This window comes from Musa acuminata, chromosome BXJ2-1, assembly GCF_036884655.1.
Source record: "Musa acuminata AAA Group cultivar baxijiao chromosome BXJ2-1, Cavendish_Baxijiao_AAA, whole genome shotgun sequence".
Classification (NCBI taxonomy): Eukaryota; Viridiplantae; Streptophyta; class Magnoliopsida; order Zingiberales; family Musaceae; genus Musa; species Musa acuminata.
Genome location: NC_088338.1, coordinates 37,203,354 through 37,229,025, shown reverse-complemented (window position 1 = coordinate 37,229,025; position 25,672 = coordinate 37,203,354). Strand labels below are relative to the sequence as shown.

At 40.3% G+C, this 25,672-nt stretch overlaps 1 protein-coding gene across 3 annotated transcripts; it reads left to right on the top strand.

The window, feature by feature from the left end:
* The first annotated feature begins 7,095 nt into the window (after nt 1-7,095).
* Nucleotides 7,096-25,101, top strand: LOC103973244 (squamosa promoter-binding-like protein 16). Of its 3 annotated transcripts, XM_009387751.3 has the most exons (4): nt 7,102-8,311; nt 23,464-23,594; nt 24,153-24,569; nt 24,669-25,101. In XM_009387751.3, exons 1-4 carry the CDS (start codon nt 7,905-7,907, stop codon nt 24,809-24,811), a joined length of 1,098 nt encoding a protein of 365 aa, XP_009386026.2. In that variant the 5' UTR covers nt 7,102-7,904; the 3' UTR covers nt 24,812-25,101. The 3 variants fall into 3 exon arrangements, with proteins under 3 accessions (XP_009386025.2, XP_009386024.2, XP_009386026.2); XM_009387750.3 differs by having other exon boundaries at nt 7,096-8,311; nt 23,464-23,585; nt 24,153-25,101; XM_009387749.3 differs by having other exon boundaries at nt 7,100-8,311; nt 24,153-25,101.
* The last annotated feature ends 571 nt before the right edge of the window (nt 25,102-25,672 follow it).

The window sequence follows — 25,672 nt, the reverse complement described above, 5'->3', positions numbered from 1 at the left end:
AAGTTCATTCATTCAATCAATTCTCCAAGTGTAGTTTAATAAAAAGTTTATTGACTTTTTGGACTTTGTACAACATATGTTTAATGCCTTAGGAACTATGAACCCAAAGGACCACAAGAGCTCATTATGTGCTTTAAGTACATCCCCAAACCTTATAGAACAAACTAAAATAATCATCCTTACCAAAATCATGTCCAAAAGGTGCATTTTGTTCTATGGTGACCCTCATCCCATTATTATATTAATTAGCACAAACTCTCACTTATCATACCCAATGCATTACTAAGCGCATGTGGATGTAATCCAACGATCTCCAGACAAAATTAATGGGGCACACTAAATGGCAAGTCATTTAATACTGAGTTCAGCCTGTGACACTGTCAGTGGTCCAATTGTTCGAGTTTTTAGGTCGAGTGGCATAAACCCAAAAGTTGCATAATAATCTCTCTTGCGTGTTAAATCAAGAGAGAGAACTGATACTAATTATTAGGATCATAAATGCACTAATGGAGAGGGATGAATTAGTACTTTCAAAATAAAATTTAGATTTAAAAAATTTTAATCAAAAAATATATATATCGAAAATGTGTTTAACTTAGAATATTAGTAAGGGTAGTGAGCAACTAAATCAGTTAATAATAGTAAGGAAAAGTATAAAGAGAAATGAAAACTAGATTTATAAAGGTTCGATCGTCCCGACTTATGTCTACTCTCAATTCCTCTTTCCTCGAGACCACCGACTTTTACTATCGATCTTCTTTTCAATAGACGAAGATTAACTATCTTTGTTACAACTCTTTTTCCTTTTTACAGGCTTAGGAGAGAACCTTCACGTCTCTTTTTTACAAGAAAACCTCACACCTCTCTTAGAATGACCTCTAAATTTAAGGAGGAAGAGATTCAACACTTTTCAAGAGAGTTTACACATTTCAAATCACAAGCTTTACATGCTTTCACCAAGCAAGCATAAGTGAGATATTTATAGACCCCAAATGATTTAAAAAAATAAAGTTAAATTTTTAAATCATTGGATTTTCGGGGTACTAGCGATACTATTGCCTGCGTCGGGTGGTACTACAATCGTACAGAGGATGGAAACCTAGGCTTTGGCAGTACTATCGTCTACTTGGGTGATACTATCATCGGGATTTTCAAGAAAGTATAAACCATGCTTTCTAACTCTCAAGCGGTACCACCGTTTGGGCCTGGCAGTACCATTGCCCAACTCAACCCCAGGTCACTGAATTAACCTTTCAACATGCCCAATTCAACCTTGGTTCAGCCCAATGGGCTCCTAATCAAGTTGGTATTGTTACGCTCCAAAACTAACCTAATTATACTCTAAATAATTTCGATTAAGACTTAATAACTCTAATTATAATCATGAAGCCTTTAACATGTTATTTGACATGTGATAAATGTATCTGGTACTTCGTTCGAACCTCCGGCACATCGTCCTTTTTTTCGATGTATTGTTCGGTCCATCGACATATTGATCTCCCATAACATTTGATCTTCTTAGCGCAAATACCCGATCCTTCCATCCCGATGTTCAATTTCTGACATGATGCTCTTCGGTCCAACGTTTGATTCTCCTACTCTAATGATTTATTTTTCGATGGTTCAAATCCCTAATCGAGGTTTCTCCTACATCACTTATCTCATATGCTTATTAGTCCATAAACTCATCAATTAATTTCATCATCAAAATCTGGGATTCAACACTTACAAACCTAACATACTTTAATAATTTATTAAATTATTTATTAAATTCTTAATTTTTATAATTAGATTTAGTAATCATTATTAAATTAATATTTTGCATACAAAACTTATCAAATGCGATGTAAACCCCTAATATTTACTAAACTTATACGATCGTCACAATAATACAATTAATAGTATATGAGGTTAAGTTTTAAACCCTCGATCTTTACTAACTAAATATGATATAATATTACACTAAGTATTATTTGATTGTTATCGTGTATTTACATTATGTTATTTTTTGATATTATTAAAAATATTATAACATAATATTTTTTAATATTACTAAAAATACTATAATGTAGTGTAAAGGTATGATGACTCAATCGATTTACTCGATGGACCTTCCATCGGAAATGGACGAGAAAGGGGATACGTGGGTGAAGTAATTCTTGGTATTAGGAAAAACTAGAACGCTATTAAGAAACTCTGAAAATGAGAAACACCTCTCAAGAAAAATCTAAACCATTTCCTTTCTCAACAAGAATTTACCCTTAAAACTCTTTCGGTCAATTCTGAAAATATATTTTAATAAAAAGATCATCGAACTTATTGACTTTGTCCAACATATGTTGAACTCATACCACGAACAAAAAAGGACCACAAGAACTCATTACGTGCTTTTTTAAGTACATCTCCGAACCTTATAAAACAACCGCAAATCATCATCATCATCCTCCTCACCGAAACCATGTCCAAAAGAGTATTTTGATCCATGGTCACCCTCCATTATTATATTAGCACATACTCTCGCTCATCATCATATCCAATGCAATGTTTGTCTAATGTGTGCCAAGTACATGTGTTTGTAACTCGAGAATCTCCAGACAAAATTACTGGAGCACACTAATTGGGAAGTCATTTAATACTGAGTTCAGCTTCTGACACTGTCAGTGGTCCTCTTGCTCGAGTTTGTAGGCCAAGCAGCAACTCATTCCAAGGACGTTGCACTTCATTTGTTGCATAAAAATATTTTTTTAATAAATAAAATTTATTATATCATTAAATTTTATTATCATAATAATTTTTGGTTGAAGGAAGACAATTCAACGCATATATATATATATGATAGAAAGAATAGAAGATAAGAAGCTTTATTGAAAAAGTAAAGAAACTTTTATTGAAAAGGGATTAGTTGGGAGGATTTTCCTCAATAGAATAGATAAGATTTTCTCAATAGAATAGAAGATTTTCCTCAATAGAATAGAGGATTTCCTCAATAGAATAGATGATTTTCCTCAATATAATAAATAAGATTTTCCTCAATAGAATAGAGGATTTTCCTCAATAGAATAAATAAGATTTTTCTCAATAGAATAGAGGATTTTCCTCAATAGAATAGAGGATTTTCAATATCCTCGAATTTTTCTCGATAGAATAGAGGATTTTCTTAATAGAATAGAGGATTTTCCTCATAATAGATAAGATTTCCTTGGTTTCACAAATTGAGAGAGTTTGGTTAATCTATTTGAGTCAATATATGTTGTTTTAAATGATACTATGACTCAACTATTAATCAGTTAATATATTAGTCTTTTCTCGTTTGTTCTATTAAAGCTCTTACCATCTCATAAATGGAATCAATTACTCGAGTTCCAAAAAGCACACCTCCCATAAGTGAGGCTTGTTAACGTTACCAGGACTAAGCCATAGTAATCAGTAATAAAGAATACCGAAGACAATTCCTAAGCAAGGAACGAATTAGGATAGCATTAGCATCGAGGAATTGTTTCCTCTTTTTTAGTGCTTCCAAAGCTACTTCGTGTTGATAAGCAAGCTTTGCACATGCATCACATTCTACGTGTGGCATGCATTTTGTTGCGAGTTTATGTTTCGTGTTTTTTATTTGGATGTGATGTATTTGGGCAAATAAATTGCTTCTGTGACTCGGATTTTTCTCATTTAGAATAGAAGGTAGCAAAACGTCATGATAATGCTAATGCTTAGCATGAAAAGTAATTTCTTCATCAAAACCTCGTATTAGACAGAAAACCTACAACATCACAAATTTAAAATAATTTCCACCTGCAACTCAAAATCTTTGTTGCCATTCCATAAATCTGGCTTTGCCAGGTTATGTTGTTGGAATATTTGTTCTCTATCTTGGAAAGTGCTGTAGTTGTTTTAATAAGAGAACATGTCGTTGCTGATAAATGCATGAAAAAGAAAAAAAATAATCTTTTTTTTAAATAATTGAGACCGAAAAATACTTTGGTTGTCAGTGTTTTAATAATGCTTAAATTTTTTTTTGTCATTTGTGTGCAAGATTGATATAGACGATATTATCTTAAATGCACTTTGCTTTCTGATTCATCAACAGTTTTCTTGTCTTCTATGTTATATTTGGAAATCATCACAATATGACAAATGAGGTGAAGATGTTGGTGAAAGAGAGTTGCTTATGTTGAGTAAGGAATGTTATTTTTTCAAGTCTAAAGCGTCACTTTCAATAGAAAGATTTACATAAAAAAGGTATGTTAGATTCGTTATAAATTTTAATACCAAAATATGTTTCTAAGTCATTATAATAGAAACACAAGAAAACTAATGTAAAAACGAAAATTAAGTATTACTTCCGGTCATTATTGTCAAGAATTTCAACAATAATTTCTTTTTGTATTTTGGCACTTCTAAGTTCAGAACTCTCGCTTTAGATGATATAGTAAATCCTTTAGACTTAAGAGAGATATTGAACCTAGGGATCAAAACCCTTATTTAATAGATGTTCTCCCATTAAGAATATTTATTATCACCAACTTCGTAACGTTCAATAATTAATTTAAATTTATAATATTTGAACCATAGAAGAATTTTAATGATATTAAATAAAATATTTAATAATAATGATTACATTTATAATGAATGAAAAATCAAAATATTTAAATCACAATAAATGAAGAAATCGATGATAATGATAAAATGAGAACGGTTACAAGATTATCTTTGGATCTTCTCATCGTACGTTTTTGATGACCACATACTAGAAAATTTAGTGTTTATATTAAAATACAAGAGTCTTTTTTCATAATTTGATGAGTTAATACAAGGAAATGGACATCATCATACATATGCATACATCACATGCTGTAGCAATGTATATAAACAAGAATCTTTGGAGAGAACATGTTGTATGCTGATAAATGCTGGGCAGAAGCAATTCTATACCTTAACTACAAAATTTAATGTTATAGAAGAAATTTGGTAGGGTAATTCTCTTGATCCTCCCATACCCTGCGAATGTGCAGGAGTTTGGATATATTTCTTAAATTTTTTTGACTATAATATTTTGATATTAGTTATTTATTTTTACAAAGAGTAAATAACAAGGTTTTTACTAGCTAATCTATCTAATATACTATAAAAATTTGTTGGATGATTTTTTGAATTATTAATTATTTTAAAAAAATAAGATTTAGTATACTACCATAAGAATAATATTTTAGATATACAAATATTTGGTATACTATCACTGGGCCATATGTGTCAAATTTATGAATAGGTTTTAGGCCCCTTAATCTTTAGTAACTTTATCTAGTATATTACTAGACTAATATTTTGTATATAATTTAAGATTGTTTGATAGCTAACAAAGATTTAAAAATGGACTCTAAAACCAATATTTGAATGCATTTAGCGAGCCAACTAAATTGGAACGTAAAGGTCACACGGATGGAGTTTGGGAAGCTCGAAATAACTCTTCAGACAACATTGTTTGTTTATTTGTTGTTTATCAAAATCCAGTAGATATGATAAAGAAGTCACTTCCGATTGCTAAGTTCAAGTATTGCTTGGAGACTTACTTGCAACAATTGACTTCACAGTGTTTTGATGGAGAAGACGAAGAAAGGTTTCTATTCTACTATATTAAGTCAAGGTGGAGACTGTTCCAATGTGCCTTGAATATTATTTATCTTTTTTATTTTTTAAATGGTATTCATACTGTTTACATATTTCTTAATTTGATCTTTACTTGAAATTTTTGAAGAAGAAAAATAATGAAAATAATAGAAGATAAGAATAATTATTGAAGAAGTAAAAAAAACTTAAATACATTAAGGAAGGATTTTTCTTAACAGAGATTTTCTCGTAGTTGGGGAAATCTTATCTTCTGCCCAATAGAGCAAGAGCAGAAAGATGGTTGTAACGATGTTGGTCGCTGACGAAAAAAATAATTATTGAAGAAGTTTTATTAAAAAAATAAAAAAAACTTAAATACATTAACATGTTCTTCTCCTATTTATACAGATTAGGAGGTGTTGGCGAAGCTTTATTGAAAAAATAAAAAAACTTAAATACATTAACATGTCCCTCTCTTATTTATACAGATAAGAATTTTCATAGAGGATTTTCCTTAATAGAATAAAGAAATTTTATCGTATAATTAAAAAAATCTTATCTTCTATAAAAAATAATAATTTTACTATGAGAGTAGACATGATAGGTAAAACTCTTTTGCTATAGGAAGCAAACAATCCCAAAGCCACCATGGAAGGGGGTCAAAGCAGCACAACCAAGAAATAAAATGATTTTACGTCAGGTTTCCCTCTTTAATGGCACTGTGTCATTGCAGATTACAAATCTGCCGAGGAACAGTGAAAAATCTTATGAACAACAGCCTAGTAAACAGTTGCCTAAGTGCAACAAAAGCATTCAACATGTGGCCGCCATATCGATGATTTTATCCTTCAATGTCAATGCTGTCTGCAGTTCAAGCTGGATTGCCCTGCCAAATTTGTCTTCCTGCAACAATTAAGCTAACCACACTCTGGCCTGATCAATTCAGCTTAGGGGACGTCAAAGACAATCAATGTTCATGCAAACATGCATAACGACTGTACTAATCCGCTAGCATCAGCATCCCGATTAGATAGGCTTCCTCCTCTGTGCGGGTTGGTAGGGAGTCATCAGGAGGAGGCCTTCCTTGTTGCACAAGGCATCGTGAGCCACGAAGAAGTAAGAGGAATCGTCTTCGCAAACTCCAAGGATTTGGTGTTGGAACTTGGATTCTTGGGCGCAGGTCGAGGGCAAGACTTCGTTCGGCATATACTGAACGCATAGGTCTTGATGTTTGACCGCCAGCCACCGGGGTGCTTTGGAATCGGGGCACATCAACTGAGTTCGCTCTTTAAAGTAACACGTAGATCCTCTGATTCTTCTACCTCCAGTATAATTAACTCGACGTAAAGCCTAAGAAGTAAATGAAGACAGAGGAGGGAGGAGGGAGGAGGGCTTGCTGTTTGTATGGCATGACTCAGCGTGAACGTTTAACTCCATGCAATAATTGTAACACATGCCTGTTTCTTTCTTTCGACTGGGTGTAGAACAGGTGAACAGGAAAAAGGTTCGTGAGGGCGCTTAGCCTTACGCAACTTAGCTCCCCTTTTTCCCTTCACATTCATTGTTCTCTTTGGAATGCATGTCAGGAATTGAATGGTTGGAATGCTCCAAACCAAATCAGTCGCCTGCTGCACTTGTCTGCAAGTACTGACAGGCCTGCAGCTGTCTTCCAGCTTTTTGGGTTGTGCTTTCGCTTTAGAGTCCGCATACACGTCCCCGTATTGCCCGGCCTTCCATCACCTCCTCCCCCACCTTTATTTCTTTGCTTATTCTGCTTTTGCAAGGTCTTTTCTGCTACTGCACGGCTCTCTTGGTTTGAGGCCCCATCAACGAGCTTGAGCTGTTCTTGATCTTGGATTGGTGTTGATCTATCTATTCCTGGATACCATGTCTACTTTTTGATTCTTTTGATGCTCTTTAATCAGTTTTACTAGATAAGGTTTCCCGGAGTGGCCTGTTAGATCTTGTGTTGCTGTTGGTCTCTCTGTTCCTGGATACTGCGTGTACTTCCAGTGTCCTGCTCGTCTGTCCTCATTCCTTGCCCACCCCCCCTCCTGCCATCTCCTCTTCTGGTTGTGGTTCCCTTGCTCTGGCCAACTCCATGATGGCATTCACGGAGGGGAATATCTACTCATCGGTATGTTATGTGATGGACTCTTGATGAGACAAGCAAACAAGACCGGACTGATAGAGAGAGGTGTAGGTGGGTGTAAGAGACGAGAGTGAAAGGGAAGGGTGGAAAGAGAAGTGAAGAGAGGAGAGCATAAAGGAGAGGTAGAGGCCTTTGCGAGGCAGCCTTCATGGACTGGGATCTTAAAATGCCTCCATGGAACCTGGAAGAATTGGGCCGTGATGCCGAGCTGAGTATCGGCTCGGTGGTGGTCGGGTCGAGCGGCGGCGGCACGTGCCAGTCGAGTGGGCTGGACTGCTCCGTCGATCTGAAGCTCGGGGGACTGGGAGATTTTGGGTCATCAACCGAGTGGAACTCCCATCCTGCTGCGTCGATGGCGATGGCATCTCAATCGGCTCCGTCGAAGAGGCCGCGGGCCCCGGCCCACGGCGTTTCGTGCCTGGTCGACGGGTGCAACGCTGATCTTAGCAAGTGCAGGGAGTATCACCGGCGCCATAAGGTCTGCGAGGCGCACTCCAAGACTCCGATGGTGGTGCTCCGCGGCCAGCAGCAGCGCTTCTGCCAGCAGTGCAGCAGGTAATGGAACAGGAGCTCTTGCATATACTTCATCTCCTCCTTAAATTCCCATTACCAGCGTGCAGGGCTAACTATTTTGGTATTTAATCCATCTGAATGCTTGTTGTCGGAGTAATTTGTCGTTTTCTTTTGATATTGAAATTGGTTTTCAATTGTTTACTTCTTCCTTTATCTGCAAACTTCCTTTTTCTCAAATCTATTTCATGTTGCCCATCCATATCTTTGGGTTTTGACCTTCTTTGTTCTTATTATGATTTGATTATTTCTTATTCTATTAATGATCTGGATAAGATTATTTTTTCTTGTATGCATATGTTGTATATTTACTGTTGATTAAACGATCCTAGCAGTCACTGCCTTTTCTGATCTTACATTATTTAGTAGGGTCTGGTTGCTCTTTTAATATTACATTTAGACTTGCCTACCAGTGTGGTGACATAGGTACCTTTTGTTCTGTCAAACATTGAAACTCTTTTTTGTTTATCAATAATTGCATTGCTCATATGCTTGATTTTGCTTCAGTTTTCTCTTTGCAATTATTTGATCTGATGCTTGGAGCTTTGGTATAAATATCTTTGAGTTTTAAGAATTTGATTTGAGTTAGAAACCTTTTCCTGGAGTTCTTGTTGACAAATTTTTATTAGCTTGTTCAATTACACATGTTAGTGCCTTATTCTTTCATAATTCTTCTTTGGTAGCCATTGCATGTGGTACCTCTCTCTTGATAGTCAAACCCCTAAATTGTATTTTCTCAGTCAAATGTGAGGGACCTTCTACCTTCTTTTTGACTGGGGATTCTTTGTGGATTTATCAAATCACTAGCAATTATTCCCTTGTGCTTGTGATTCCTTGTTTTTCAGTGTTTTGCTTTTTCATGTTGTTGCTGATTTCTTGTCTTGAGAACTAAATTCTCACTTTATTGTGGGCACAATATCTACCATATCTTCTTTTTCACCTTTTTTTGTCTTTAGTAATTTCACCATTACAAGTAACTATCTTTTTTCTCCATGACTCATCCGGTTTGTGCAAGTGTTTGATACATAACTTCCTTTCTTTGACATTTGTGACTAATTCTCTGTAAAGGCTTATCTGAATATTCCCCCATCTGCCAAAAAAAAAAGACACTGGAGAAAATTTTTGGTCCTGTTTTCTTATTTGTCTTCAACTTTTTTATATCTCCAGCTCATTTGGCTGTCCTCATTCACCAATTTATCTCTTCACTGCAAATTGATGTTCATCTTGCATAGTAGTAGAATGGGGGGCTTGATCTCCATTTCCTGTGACATTTATTCCAAGGTCAGCTCAGCACTTGACATGACTCATTTTTTCACATGGACCAAAGATGGATCGTCTCCAAGTTTAGATTGTACATTGAAGGATAAGTTGACACTCTCGAAAATGCCAAAGCGGGAGCCTATGCACTTCCCGTTATATAGGATTCCAAGTATGCAGTTCAAATGTCTCAGTTATGTGCCAAAAAAAAGAGTAGAATTAACTCTTGCAGAAAGAAGTATGAAACTGCAGCCTAGAGATTTTTCCAATAATTTAAAGTTTAAGTTTAAATAACTCTGATCCCCCTTAACCCTTTAGACCCATCATGATTGTCAAATAATGTATTTTACACTATTACCTTTTCTTTAATCCAATATCCCAGCATTAGATCAAAGATATTTTGAATTGCAGAAAAATCAAGATTCTAGTTGTATATCGAGCAGGGTTTTTAATACCGAATCATACTGCTCGGTACGGGCGGTACATACCGATCAGCTAATAGATCGGTGCACGGATTGTCGGCTATCGGGCAGTACCATTGATAGACTTATATTGGACAATATGGGACTTTATCGGGTAGTAACGGTCGAAATTTTGAGTGTTACTGCCTGATACTTAGATTCAGTCTTAAATTCGGCTAGGTAGCGATAATAGTCACCCTTCATCTTCAAGTAGAAGACCTTGGAGTCGGTGACGGTAGCTATAGGGATGAGGCGGGCATCGAGGAGGCGGAGGATGCCACCATAGATGGAGTCGAGCTTGGACTCGATCCGTGCATGGTAGCCACGGATGGTGACCATGTTGTCACGAACGGTCGTCGCGCACCCGCACCAACTCCGTTCAACGAACCGTTCGTCACTCTCGTCTGCATGTACAGTTACTTGGCAGCCTGTTTTGCCTTGGTTTTGAGTCATTTTGCTTGTAAAAATGTAAGTTCGAACAAGCTGCAGCGTTACAAAGCGATCGCTCACCGAACCGAGCAAAACAGCCCCAAAACAGCCCAAAACAGCTTCGTTTTCGTGTGCCGCGGGCTGATTTCTGGAATCTGCCTCCGCTCACCAAAACGTCAGCCATCTCAGCCCCTTTGAACCCCCCGGGTGGCACAGGGCTGGATGGGGCTTCGATATAGTACCGGGCGTTGAACACTCATTCGCAATTCCGCACGTTGCCTTGACGGGAACTTGTTGTTGCGCCCGGGACTCGGTGAGCAGCTGTTTGTGGGCTTGCAGCTGTTCGTTCAACCTTCCAAAGTCCTTGTTTTCCCCCTCTCCCTCTTTTCTCTTGTGCACGCAAGGTGCTCGCTGAATTGCTTGTAAAGCTTCCCCTTTTCGTGAGACTTCGGGACTTGTCCGTTGCTCGTTCTTTCGAACTAATCAACTTTCTCTTTTACAGGTCCTTCGGGACCTGCGAGAGGTTGCAAGTGGGCTGATCTTTGCGGAGCAATATCGCAAGGGCGAAGCGCGACTTAGGCAACGCAAGCTAAGTTCGCGTCTTGGCCGCAAGGGTGCCTCATGCCTTAGGCAATTCCAGCTAAGGCCGTGACATTGTGGTATCAGAGCGGGCAAGCACTTCGAGCGAGCAGCGAAGGAACTTCGCAACTTCGCCATGGCAAAGCATCATGGCGAATCCAGCAAGACGGGGCAAGCCGGACCCTTGCCCCAAGCAGCCGCAGGTGGGTTGCATGTGCACACTCGCTCTCATGCTGTTGGAGCCGCTAAAGAGGAGCGCAGCAGCGAATATGATGAGCGAGAAGTTGGCTACTCTCCGCGAGCGGAGGAGGCGCAATCTGGAGCGTCAACTGGGAAGAAGAGTCACAAGGAGAGACTCACAACGGCGGAAACCCGCCTGGATGTTCTTGAAGCGAGCGTGGAGGAACTCTACCATGGCCAACAAAGGCTTGTTGGGGTAGAGAACTCGCAAGAGGAAGCAGAGTCCAGGATCGACAAGGTCGAGGCCCTAGTCGATCGACTGTCTGATGACACCAAAGACTCCGTGCAACACCTGCAGGAAGTTGTGGCGGAACTCACTTCAAGGGTGACAATGCTCACTAGAGCACTAAATGCGGGAGGAAGCAACACCCGCGTTGCACCACCACAAAATTTGAGGGCACCCGAGCCTCATGGATATGGAGGGGCCAAAGATGCCAAAGAGCTCGAGAACTCTCTGTTCGACATGGAACAATACTTTCGAGCTACGAGGCCCGATTCTGAAGATACCAAAGTTTCTATAGCAACAATGTATCTGAACGGAGATGTAAAACTTTGGTGGCGAACTCGCTGGGAGGAGATCCAACAAGGTCGGTGTCAGGTTGACACTTGGGAGGACTTGAAGCAGGAGTTGAGAACTCAGTTCCTACCGGAGAACACAGAGTTCGTCGTAAGAAGGAAGTTGAGACAACTCCGCCAGAGTACCACCATCCGAGACTATGTGAAACAGTTTTCTGCACTAATGCTGGACATACAAGACATGTCCGAGAAGGATAAGTTGTTCAGCTTCCTCGATGGTTTGAAGCCATAGGCTCAACAAGAACTAAATCGAAGGAATGTTACCGATGTGGTCGGGGCAATTGCTGCTGCAGAAAGGCTCACCAACTTTGTTTCCTCTGAAGACCCAGGGAGAAGGAAACAATCTTCAAGCAATCGCCCTCCAAAACATTCTCAAGGGAAGGAGCTCGGGGGCGAACAAAAGAAGAAGAGTTCCCACAATGGGCCAAACCCGAAAGGCAAGGCCTCAAAACCTGGAGGATGCTTCTTGTGCGGAGGATCGCACATGGTGAGGGAGTGCCCACAAAAACAGGCACTCAATGCTTTGACGGCTTCCATCCACCCCCCCCCCCCCCGATCGGACAAGGGCAAACCTGTTGCTCTTAGTTCGAGCAGTTCTGAATCCAGCAACGACGACGAGGAGTCGCAAGGACCCCGAATGGGAGCAATGCGTTTGTTGAATGCCATGCGGGGTCAAGTGGGGGAGAACATGAAGACAAAGCTACAAAAAGCAGGAAGTAGTGAATTGATGTATGTGGACATCAAGTTAAATGGCCAAACGACCTGTGCAATGGTGGACACGGGCGCTACCCACAACTTCATAGCTGATCGAGAAGCACAACGACTTGGGTTGATCTTGGAGAAGAGCCCAAGCCGAATGAAGGCGGTGAACTCGGAGGCCAGGCGAATCTCCGGGTTAGCGAAGGGAGTCCCCATCAAAATCGGGACATGGAGCGGGAACACCAACATGATGGCAGTGCCACTGGATGACTTCCAAGTGATTCTTGGAATGAAATTTATGCACGCGGCGAAGTTGTTGCCAATGCCGTTCTTGAACTCCCTATGTATGATGGGAGGGGACAACCCCTGCGTGGTTCCCATCTCTCGAAGAGGAACCAAGGAGCCCCAACACATATCGGCATTACAACTGAAGAAAGGGGTGCGAAAAGGTGAATTAACATTTGTGGCTGCTATGAAGCTAGAGCCACTTAACGAGAAGGCCATTCAAGAACCTGTTGTGGTGGTGAACGTCCTGAAAGAGTTCAATGACGTTATGCCACCCGAATTGCCGAAGACTCTCCCACCACGCAGAGGCGTGGATCACAGCATCGAGCTGGAGCCAGGAGTGAAGCCTCCAGCGAGACCACCCTACCGCATGCCCCCGCTAGAGTTGGCAGAACTCAGGAAGCAGTTAGGTGAACTGCTAAGTGGTGGTCTCATTCGCAGCTCTAAAGCACCTTTCGGAGCTCCAGTCCTCTTCCAGAAGAAACAAGATGGGAGCCTCCGATTATGTGTCGACTACCGAGCCCTTAACAAAGTGACAGTGAAGAACAAGTATCCCATCCCGCTCATCGCGGACTTGTTCGACCAGTTGGGCAAAGCTAAGTATTTCTCGAAGCTCGACCTTCGGTCGGGGTATTGGCAGGTGCTCATTGCTGAAGGCGACGAAGCGAAGACTACCTGTGTGACCAGGTATGGAGCGTTTGAGTTCTTGGTGATGCCTTTCGGCGTAACCAACGCTCCGGCCACGTTCTGTACTCTCATGAACCAGCTATTCAAGGAGTGTTTGGATAAGTTCGTGGTCGTCTACTTGGACGATATCGTCGTCTACAGTCAAACGCTCGAGGAGCATGTCAAACACCTTCGAACAATTTTCAAGGTTCTCAGGGAGATCACTTTGTTCGTGAAAAGGGAGAAATGCTACTTTGCTCAAACTGAGATCTTATTCTTGGGGCATCGAATCGGTGATGGCTCCATTCGGATGGATAAGTCGAAGGTGCAAGCGGTTGCGGAATGACGAACTCCAAAGAAGGTGCCAGAGTTGAGATCCTTCCTTGGTTTCGTCAACTACTATCGACGCTTCATCGCGGGGTACTCGAAGCGTGCAACTCCACTGACGGAGTTACTGAAGAAAGAGTAGCCTTGGAAGTGGTCTGATAAATGTGAAATAACATTCCAAGATCTGAAGGCTGCTGTTATGGAAGAACCGGTGCTCAAATTGCCAGACTATGGGGAGCCTTTTGAAGTCCATACAGATGCTTCAGACTTTGCTATTGAGGGAGTACTCATGCAGGAGGGTCATCCGGTGGCTTACGAGAGCCGCAAACTCAACGAGATCGAGCGGCGGTATCCAGTGCATGAGAAGGAGATGACAGCGGTAATCCGCTGTCTACGAGTTTGGCGACACTATCTCCTCGGATCGCGTTTTGTGCTGAGGACATACAACATCGCCCAGAGCTATTTTCAAACTCAGAAGAAGTTCTCCCCAAAGCAGGCGCGATGGCAGGACTTCCTGGCTGAATTTGATATGGCAATGGAGTATAAGCCTGGGAAGGCAAATGTCGTGGCCGATGCCTTGAGTCGGAAAGTGGAGCATGTGAATGCCGCACAATTGGAGGGTGGAGGCCAAGCAAGTCAATTGCACTCCAACTTCCTTTCTAGGATCAGGGATGGACTGTATAGTGACCTCCAAGCAGGTATCCTAATGCAGCTCATTAAAGAAGGCAAGGCACGACGATTTTGGGTCCAGGAGGGACTCGTTTACACCAAAGGGAATAGGGTTTATGTTCCCCAAGCGGACAATTTGAGGCGTGAACTCTTAAAAGAGTGTCACGATTCCCTTTTGGCTGGACACCCAGGTATTCACAGAACGTTGGCTCTCGTGGAGAGGGCCTTCTACTGGCCGAAGATGGGGACTGATGTGGAGGAATATGTTCGAACATGCCTTACTTGCCAACAAGACAAGGTGGAGCAGCAGAAGCCGGTGGGACTTTTGGAGCCGTTGCTCGTACTAGAAATGCCGTGGGAGAGCATTTCCTTGGATTTCATATTAAGCTTGCCACTTGTAGGGAGACTCAGATCGATACTCGTGGTGGTCGATCGGTTTTCAAAGTATGCAACTTTCATTGCTGCTCCCCTGCACTGTTCAGTAGAGGAGGCGGCCAAGCTGATGATGAAGGATGTGGTGAAGTATTGGGGAGTCCCACACAATACCATTAGTGATCGAGGCGCTCGGTTCCTGGGACGATTCTGGACCGAGCTATTCAAATTGTTGGGGTCAAAGTTATACTTCTCTACAAGCCTCCACCCCCAAACGGATGGCCAGACTGAAAGGATAAATTCGCTCTTGGAGCAATACCTTCGGCACTACGTGAGTGCCAACCAACGAGATTGGGTGAAGCTGTTGGACATTGCCCAATTCTCTTACAACTTGCAGCGGAGCTCTACATCCAATAAGAGCCCCTTCGAGATCATTACAGGACAACAACCGTCGACTCCGCACACCATGGCAATTGGGTATACTGGGAGTAGTCCGACTGCCTACCATTTCCCAAAGGAGTGGCATCGAAATGCAGATATTGCGCGGGCTTACTTGGAGAAGGCGGCTAAAAGGATGAAGAAGTGGGCAGACTTGGGAAGGCGACCACAAGAGTTCAAAGTTGACGATTTGGTGTTGGTAAAGCTCCAACCAGCATCACTCCAATTCTTTAGGAATAGAGTCCACAAAGGATTGGTGCGCAAGTATAAAGGGCCCTTCCCAATTATCAGCAGGGTAGGCAACGTCTCTTACAAGTTGCAGTTGTCGGCGTGGTTCAAAATTCACAATGTTCTTCACGCCAGCAACCTAAAAGCCTACCACTCGGATCCGCAAGATGCTTCCCGAAGTTGCAGCTGCCGGCGTGGTTCAAAATTCACAAGTTGCAGCCTACCGGCGGACCGCAATTCATTATCTCAAGCGAGATCATGCAACGACTCCTCGCTGCTCGCTCGGTCCGTTGAGCTTTGTGAAGTTGTTTTGAGGTACTCCTCAACATGTGCGGTCCGTTGCACATGGTTCTCCCTCTGGAGAGCCGGGACTTATCTGTCCTGTTGGAGCAACTTCTCTCTTCGCTTCCTTCTCTCTGAAAGTTTCGGAGACCACCATCCCCTTGGACTACTCTGCCTTGCTGAACAAACTGTGCATTGTTCTGCCTCCCATAAATGCACTTGCTCGATTGCGACTCCACGTCAATACAACTCTTGCTGCACTCCTCAAGGCTTAGCAACATGCTGAACTCGCTGCACACTTCAGTCTCTTACGGACTTATCCTTCTCATGTTGAAGAGAAAGTTTTAATGCTCCATGACGTCGAGTTTTGATCGCCTTGGGATGGCCATAAACACTCCATCGTTCGTATACAAGCCTTTGCACGAGTACCAAATTCTTCGAGTTTGCAATTCCCCTTATCTTTGTGAACTTTGCACAACTCTTTTGGTCGCTGAACAACCCATTCCACCTTACATGGTCTCATCCTTTACCAAGCGCCTCGTTTGCTTTGAGCACCATCAAGTATGGTTGCCAACGCTGAGCCATAGCTCAAACTCAGCCATCCCAACCTTTATGCGCTACGCATTCTTCCTAGCTTGCTTGTCCTCGTTGTCACGAACGGTCGTCACGCACCCGCAACAACTCCGTTCAACGAACCGTTCGTCGCTCACACCTGCATGTACAGCTGCTTGACATCATGTTTTCTCTTGGTTTTGGGTCATTTTGCTTGTAAATATGTAAGTTCGAACAAGCTGTAGCGTTACAAAGCGATCGCTCACCGAACCGAGCAAAACAGCCCCAAAACAGCCCAAAGCAGCTCCGTTTTCGCGTGCCGCAGGAGGGTTGCGGAGAACTGCCTCCGCTCACCAAAACGTCAGCCATCTCAGCCCCTTTGAACCCCCTGGGTGGCACAGGGCTGGATGGGGCTTCGGTTATATACCGGGCGTTGAACTCTCTTTCGCAAGTTCGCACGTGGCCTTTACGGGAACTTGTCTTCACGCCCGGGACCAGGTGAGCGACTGTTTGTGGGCTTGCAGCTGTTCGTTCATCCTTCTAAAGCCTTGTTTTCTCCCTCTCCCTCTTTTCTCTTGTGCACACAAGGTGTTCGTCGAATTGCTTGTAAAGCTTCCCCTTTTCGCGAGACTTCGAGACTTGTCCGTTGCTCGTTCTTTCGAACTAACCAACTTTCTCTTTTACAGGTCCTTCGGGACCTGCGAGAGGTTACAAGTGGGCTGATCCTTGCGGAGCAATATCGCAAGGGCGAAGCGCGACTTAGGCAACGCAAGCTAAGTTCGCGTCTTTGGTCGCAAGGGTGCCTCACGCCTTAGGCAATTCCAGCTAAGGTCGTGACATCGTGGTGCCTCTTGCGCAAAGGGTTGGCTATTACTCTGAGCGACTCGTTTTCCCTACATCTCCATGCCCGTTTTCCCCCCAAACGGTCGTGCGTGTTGGCTGCCCTCAATACAGCCCCGCTAGGTCCCCCACGTTTGCATGCCAAGTGTTTCTATGAGTGCTTATCCCGCTCTGATACCATATGTTACAGACTTAGCTGGTTTTGCATCGTGCAACACCCTTGCGTGTCCGTCCGCAAAAGTCAGCCTCCCCGAAACCTCCTATGGTCCCTTAGGACCTACAAAAGAAAAAACAGGTTAGAGAAAACGCTTCACTCAGGATCCACAAACAATCATTTCACGAAACACCTTATAACCAATGTAAATCACAAGCTCTGAATGGTCGCACAACAAAGGATCCAAAATGGTCCACAACAGACCGAAAGAAAATGAGGTTGCTAAGTCTATTGCCAGCTCTTTACATACTGTGTAAAGAATGAATAAACCAAAAGACACGAACATACATAAGCATTACGTCGAACACCCAATTTATAATTTTGTCCGTGATAGCGCGACGAGCGACGATGACGTTCTTGTAGGTGATAGAGAGGAGGTTGCGCTCCACTGTGAGCTTCTCCCCCATCGCGTCGGTGACCTCCATGTACTCCACCATCTCCTTATAACGCTCCGACTACTCTGCCAGCTTTGCCATGTACACGCTTTCTTCCCTCCTCGTTGCCATGTACCTCGTTCATGGGGCCCACCAATTGACCTCCCTTTTCAAAATGCTTTGTGTACATCGACAACAATGCTCGTTTAGCTACCCTTAGACAATTGGGAATGACCAGGGACCTACTCGCGGAGCCCATATCTAGCAAGAACAATCCACACGAAGATTGTAAGCAGACGGGCAGATGCCGTAGGTTTTTGGGATTGAAGTTTTTATTCTGATTAGTACTTAATAAAGTCTACGAAAGGTATTAAAAGAGCTCAGCAGTTGGAGTGATCAACACGAAGTATGATAGAAGAATACTCGAGATTAAAAAGGAATATTGACTAAAAGAATGTTGACCTTTTTGTTAAGAACCGTTGTGTTTTTCTATTTTTCAGAAGATTTTATGCCTAATTTAGGTGTACCACTCGGTACGCACTGACGTACCACTCGGTACGGTATTCAGAACTCTGATATCGAGTATTTCCATATGTCAAATAAACAATGAAGAATACCTAAATATGTAGTTTAATATCTTAGCTAGCACTCTTGCCTTTGGGGAGATTTAGTTATATTTGAGTTAGGAAATATCAATATGCTTACATCCTTATTTTCAAAGATGAATATGGGAGGCCTTAAGTCTTCGTTAGAGTCAAAGTATAATGTCCAAAAGTTCTTATATATATAGGTTAGAGTTAGTTATTTTTTCAATTAGATACCTATTATAAGAGTTATAAGGTGCTATAAAAGGGAACTTTTTGTGGCGATGCAATGTCAGCTTTATGTCTCTCTATGTCTCTATTTATATGATAATAAATCATACAAGAAGAAATATAGTAGAAAAAATTATTAGGACTAGGTGATGAAATTTTAAAGATAATAATGTAGGGATTTTTAAGAATAGAGAAAAGGGAGACGACCCGAAACTTAGATGAGGATAATATTAATATTATGTGGATTACGATGGCTAATAAGATTACAAATTTAACACTGAAGATTTTTGATCAAACAAAAGGTAGATGTATAACTTTAAGAGAGTTGGTGGTGTAAGAAAGCTCAGAAACTAATTATTGCCAAAAGATCATGTTTTTAAGATTACGAATTTAACAATGAAGATTCTTGATTATACAAAAGGTGGTGTAAGAAAGTTCAAAAAACAATTATTACCAAAATATCATGTTTTAAAGATTGACAAATTTATAAAAATAAGGAGAAATTTAAAAGATATAAAGAATCTAACAATATAGAGTTGTTAATATGATAGTATGATAAGATATAAAACATGATAATTTTTGTAATAAATTAGGTACTAAAGATGAAGAAAAAAAATATTAAATTGCTAAAGTTAGGAAAATAAAATGTAAGGATTTAAATTATATTAGATGCATTAATGATGAAACCAAAGAATATTTATTAATGATAATAAAAGTAAGGAAAGATGATGAAATTATTTTTATAAATTATTTAATAAACATTTTATAAACAATAAATAATAGTGATAAACGATAGATAATAGTGGTAGATTTTATAATTATGTTCATAGAGTTAGATCTAGTAAAGTAAAGGACATCATAAAAAGATAAAAATGGAAAAAAGTGCAGATGGTCTTTCTATTGAGGTTAGGAAAAGTTTATAAGATTGAGGAATAGATTAATTAACTAGATTACTTAACAAAATTTTGAGATCTAGAAAGATGCCTCATTAATGGAGGAAGAGCTTTTTAATACCAATTTATAAGAATAAGGGTGACATACAAATTCTAATCATAGAAGAATCAAAACCGTGACTCATATTATGAAACTTTAGGAAATATTTATCGTAAGTAGGATAAAAATTAAAACAAATATTTCTGAAAATTAATTTGATTTTCAGTAATAGAAGTTATTTATTTGTTAAGATAAATAATGAAAAAGTAGAGAGGAAAAAGAAAGATCTACATATGGTTCTTACTTATTTAGAGAAAGTCTACAAAGAAATTCCTAGGGATTTATTGCGACAGGTTGTAGAAAAAAAAAGATTTATCGACGAATTATATTGATGTTATTTAAGATATGTATGGTACTATAGAGTATTGTAGGGAGCATGTCTAATAATGAGTTTCCTATTAGTATAAAACTATATCAAGGATGATGGATAAATTTATAAGTCATTTACATATAGACCTCTCTAGTCATTTAAACTATATCAAGGATAATGGATAAATTTACTAGACAATCGTTAAAAACTAAATGTTTTAGATTATTGGACTAAAAATGAATATATGATATATAATTTTAGTAATAATAGAAATAGACCTGAGGATATAAATAAGTTGGATAAACAAAAAGTTTCACTAAGTTAAAGTTTAGTATGTTGGTTCAATTATTGAATAAGATTTAAGATATTGATGAAGATATTATTCATAGAATAAAATCAAGATAGCTAAAATGACGAGAGTGTCAAGAGTCCTCAGGCACCTTTAAGATAAAAAAATTATAGGACAGTTAGGATTTTGTTAGATCTACAATACCTTATGGATCTAAGTATTGGGCAGTTAAGAAACAATATATACAAAAAAAATGTTTGTGAAGCTGAGTTGAGAATGTTAAGTTAGATGTATGGAGTTACTTTAAAAGATAAGGAAAGAAAAATGTTTTAATAAACTATCGCATATCCCCTCAAATAGGGGATAAAATTAGGGACAATTATTTAAGATGATATAGACATGTTTAAGACAATATAGGCTTAGAAGACCTACTGAATGTGGTAATTAGAAGAGGTGATTTGCTAATGGTATGATAAGGTTGAGAAGGCTTAAAAAGACTTTAATAGAGACTAGGGCATTTTACCTAAAAAAGCCCTTACTATTGGGTTTTTAGCAAATGGCGCCCCTCAATTGGTTTTTACTTGGGGTCGTCCATTTTTTATCAATTTAATGAAAATATCGCTTCGTCCTCAACCAATTGCCTTCGATCAAAGGTGTGCCTCTGTCACCTCTGCCACCTGCTCCTACTGTGAGCGGTTTTGCCCATCACCTTGTCCCCCTCTTCCCCTGTCGCCTGCCCTTCACCATCGCCTCCTCCCCCTCCTCCCTTCTCCCTTATCTTCCTCCTCCCTCGCGCTTGCCCTTCCCTATTGCCTATCGCCTCCTCCCTTCCCCCCCTCCTCTTTGCCCCTCCCTTTCAACCCAACATCACAGAATCCTCACCGACAGCCAGCACCCTAGCACTGCAGTGCTATGCATAGCCTGCTAGTAATCACTTCAGCCAACATCGCATGTGGCCACGTTGTCACGACCTTAGCTGGAATTGCCTAAGGCGTGAGGCACCCTTGCGGCCAAAGACGCGAACTTAGCTTGCGTTGCCTAAGTCGCGAGTCACCCTTGTGGCAAAGACGCGAACTTAGCTTGCGTTGCCTAAGTCGCGCTTCGCCCTTGCGATATTGCTCCGCAAGGATCAGCTACTTTGTAGCCTCTCGCAGGTCCCGAAGGACCTGTAAAAGAGAAAGAGAGTTAGATCGAAAGAACGAGCAACGGACAAGTCCCGAAGTCTCGCGAAAAGGGAAGCTTTACAAGCAATTCGACGAACACCCTGTGTGCACAAGAGAAAAGAGGGAGAGGGAGAAAAACAAGGCTTTCAAGGATGAACGAACAGCTGCAAGCCCACAAACAGCCGCTCACCTGGTCCCGGGCGCAAAGACAAGTTCCCGTAAAGGTCACGTGCGAACTTGCGAAAGAGATCTCAACGCCCGGTATATAACCGAAGCCCCATCCAGCCCTGTGCCACCCGGGGGGTTCCTGGGGTCTGAGATAGCTGACATTTTGGTGAGCGGAGGCAGTTCTCCGCTCACCTCCCGCGGCACGCGAAAACGGAGCTGTTTTGGGCTGTTTTGGGGCTGTTTTGCTCGGTTCGGTGAGCGGTCGCTTTGCAACGCTGCAGCTTGTTCGAACTTACATATTTACAAGCAAAATGACCCAAAACCAAGAGAAAACATGCTGTCAAGCAGCTGTACATGCAGGTGTGAGCGACGGACGGTTCGTTGAACGGAGTTGTTGCGGGTGCGCGACGACCGTTCGTGACAACGTGGCCTTTCGCCTTAGTCACAAGCAAGTGCACGACTAGGTTATCCCGATGAGGCGGAGATGGTAGAGTTGCTAGTGGTGTGCTAGCAGTCGGGGCGATTGGTGGAGGGCGAAATTGTACTTTTGTTAAATTGACGAAAAAAGAGCGTCCCCAAGTAAAAATCAATTAGGAGGGCACCATTGGGTAAAAGTTCAACAGTAAGGGCTTTTGTAACTTAAATTTTCTAGAAAATATAAATAAAATTTTAAATACTCTTAATTTAACTAAATATATGACTCTTTATAGATTTTAATGGTGACAAAATATCCATGTAATTGAGCCTAAATAGTCGAAACTTTACGGCTTTGTTTTTGTTGTACTCTTATGATAATAAATCCTATTGTGTGCATCTTCATTCAATAATAAGATGAGGGATGAGAATATGTGAATAAAGATACAGTGAGACCCAAAAGCATATAAGAATTGAAGATCTTTCTTCTTCTCTCTCTTCTCTCCATTTCTCTTTCTTCTCCTTTTTTCAACTCTCTTGATCTCTCTTTTCTCCTCTTTCTCCATCAAATCTCTTTTAGCAAATGTCCTCTTCTCCTCGAGAGCATGGAAACTGTTGACAAGAGGGGAAAATCTTATCACTCTACCATTGGCGGCTATATTTGGATCTTATTCTTTTAGATGCAATTTAAAGTGTCATTTGCTTGTTATTTTATATGCCTTAAGATTCAAATATGATAGATGTTCTTATAGGTGCCATAAGTACACCTACAATGTTAGCAAACCTTGACTTCTACAAAATTTCGTATAGCATGACAAGGTAAGAAAAAATAGATTGGAACATTTTAAAAAAGCATCTATTTTTTAAAGAAATCAATTTTTTATAATAATATTTTGAATGTAAATACAATTTTGTATGTGTCCCTCTGCTCCCTTGTAATTTCATATGATGTATACCTCTACAGGTATCATAAATGCACTTCTGACGTTAACATACGTTTGTGACTAACATAATATGAAATAACAGTCACTCATAAAGAACTTGGATACTGAAAAGTCAACGTGATATTTACAAAATCAGGCACTCATATCTTTATATTTCCCTTCTTTTTTTATTGGAACATTAAGAAAAACATATATTATATTTTAGAAACTTACACAAGCCCTTTAGTTGGCTTTTCTAGTTTTTCAATTAAATGGTTTATTACAAGCTGAAATCAAGTCCATGGTACTGTTTTGTTCCTACTCTTCTATGTGTAATGCTCTCTGCAACTCTGTTGTTTGTCAGCATGTTCACCTTTTTTTTTGCTTGGATACCTTTTTATCTGTTGTGGTGTGTAAATATGTATGAGGATGAAGTGAAGCTTGGGTCTATACCAGTTTAGTGCTCGCTAAGTTCTGGAAATAAGATCTTGTTCTTTTAGGGCTTATCCATTTATTGTTGATTCTGCTTCACCTCTTTAAAAGATATTCAGTATTAACGTATTTGTCTGTTCAGATTTCATTTGCTAGAGGAATTTGACGAGGTAAAACGAAGTTGCAGGAAACGTCTTGATGGGCACAACCGACGCCGAAGGAAACCCCAGCCAAGTTCTGTAAATTCAGGGATCATATTTCCAGGTCATCAAGGTCTTCCTCTTTCTAATTTGAAACACTTGATTATCTTGGAGTAGCTTGCAACAAATTGAAACTGGGTGCAACTGTTTCAGCCCTATGTTGATAGAATATGCATCTTCCCTACATTGTTAATGGCACATCCCATTTGTGCATATGATTATTTTCCTCTTCCGATGCCATTATTAAATCACTCTTTTTCAAAAGATTTCATTTGCTTGATCTTGCCTCTAGCTGATTAGCTATGTTGATTTTGGTTTGAATAAATGAACTATCATTGATATTTTAGTAATTAACTAATGTCACTAGCTGTTGATGACACTGAGAAATGCAGTCAAATGACTGTTGCTGTGGATATTAATTGAGTCAAACAATCATAATATGACATGGTTCTCACAATTTTTTATTAAGCCGACAATATGCCTGAAATTTTCTTGGAGACTCACTGATACATTTGACTATGACATGCTTGCTATAACTTTATCGCGGTAAATGTGTACCACATCTATTATGATGAGAAGTTGCTTCTTCCGTACATGTATTATTGTTCCTAATTAATTTCTGTATATACAGTGACAGGTTTTTCTGCATGTCCTCAAATATTTCGAACTGCTGAACTGGAATCCAACTGGACTAGAATGGTGAAAACCGAGGACACTACCCCATATACTCCACAATTCATCAACCATCAACATTTTCCCAGATCCTCTTACAACTTTAGCAAAGGAAGAAACCAAATTCCTTTTATTCAGGATACTAAGACTGCCATGGATATCAAATCCACACTACAAACTTCTGTAGGTCAATTGAATCCAAGGACAACTACTCCCTCCGGAAGCAGTGGTGGCAGCAGCAGCAGCAAGATGTTCAACAATGGGCTAACCCAGGTCTTTGACTCCGATTGTGCTCTCTCTCTTCTGTCATCGCCGACTCAGACTTCAGATGTCAGCCTAAGCCATATGGTGCCACCAGCTGATCGGATCCCCATGGGTCAGCCTCTCGTATCAAGTTTACAGTATGGCAGTCTCATGCATCAGTCGCTCTTGCAGGCACCTGACAATGTGACACCAACTGGATTCTCATGTGCAGGGATGGAGGATCAGCATACCGGGACCTTTTTGGTTCCTGATCATGCTAATGATGTTGAGATCAACTGCCAGAATATATATCATAGTGGCGGTGAAGGTTCTTCAGATGCAACATGCCAGACTCTTCTGTTCTCTTGGCCTTAGTAGCATGCTGCTCTAACAAGCCACCGCTTAACTCAGTTCAATTCTCCTATTGCATAACTTTGATCTTTTAAAGATCCAGTGATCTTTCGTCTTTTCCTTTTTACTGAGATGAAGATGCACTATCTTGTCTTAAAACTACTACAGCCTTCATTTCATTACATGTTGTTACTTGTTGAAAATTATGTAATGCTTCTGATACTACAACCTGGCCATTCTGATCAAGTCATTCATAGACAGGATGCATGTTGACATGATGATCTGAAATGATTACCAAGCAAACCAATTCTTAATCTTGTGTGTGTCCAATAATACAGGCAGATATTTGGGAAGTGATGCAGTGTTATTTAGGACTACTGAATAATGGATGGGTTGGTGCATAAGACTCCTAACAATGCATGGTTGGAAATGAATCCAGATACTAGTGTTGTTATTTCATGCAGCAAAGAGTTTATTTTAGTGACTCGAATTCTGACTTGCTAGATCATTAAAAATAACTCTACACCATATCATTTTGATCAAATAGATCATAAACCTCTCAAAAGACTGCTATCTAAAATTTGATATTAAGTTTTCGGGTGATGTTCAAACACAAAATTACTATTTTTGTTTTTCCTTTTTTACGTGTGTAAAGAATTGTTCCCCAGTAGAAGAGATTTACCAACTAAGATAGCTAATAAATTAGAATTTAGTAAATAAGATTGTGAATCGTAGGTGAGTTTGACTAATGAAAAGTTCTCGATGAGGTTTTGATCCCTAGAATTATCTAAATAGATAATATCTACCCTATAATTATTTTTAGGATATTTCATATATTTTTGGTACAAAAAAGAGCTTCAAACACTATAAAGCATTGAACCAAAT

Coding starts and splice junctions, on each gene's coding strand:
- LOC103973244 (XM_009387749.3), top strand. CDS start 7,905: ATGGACTGGGATCTTAAAATGCCTCCATGGAACCTGGAAGAATTGGGC. Junction 8,312..23,463: donor TTCTGCCAGCAGTGCAGCAG/GTAATGGAACAG, acceptor TTGTCTGTTCAG/ATTTCATTTGCTAGAGGAAT. Junction 23,595..24,152: donor CATATTTCCAGGTCATCAAG/GTCTTCCTCTTT, acceptor CTGTATATACAG/TGACAGGTTTTTCTGCATGT.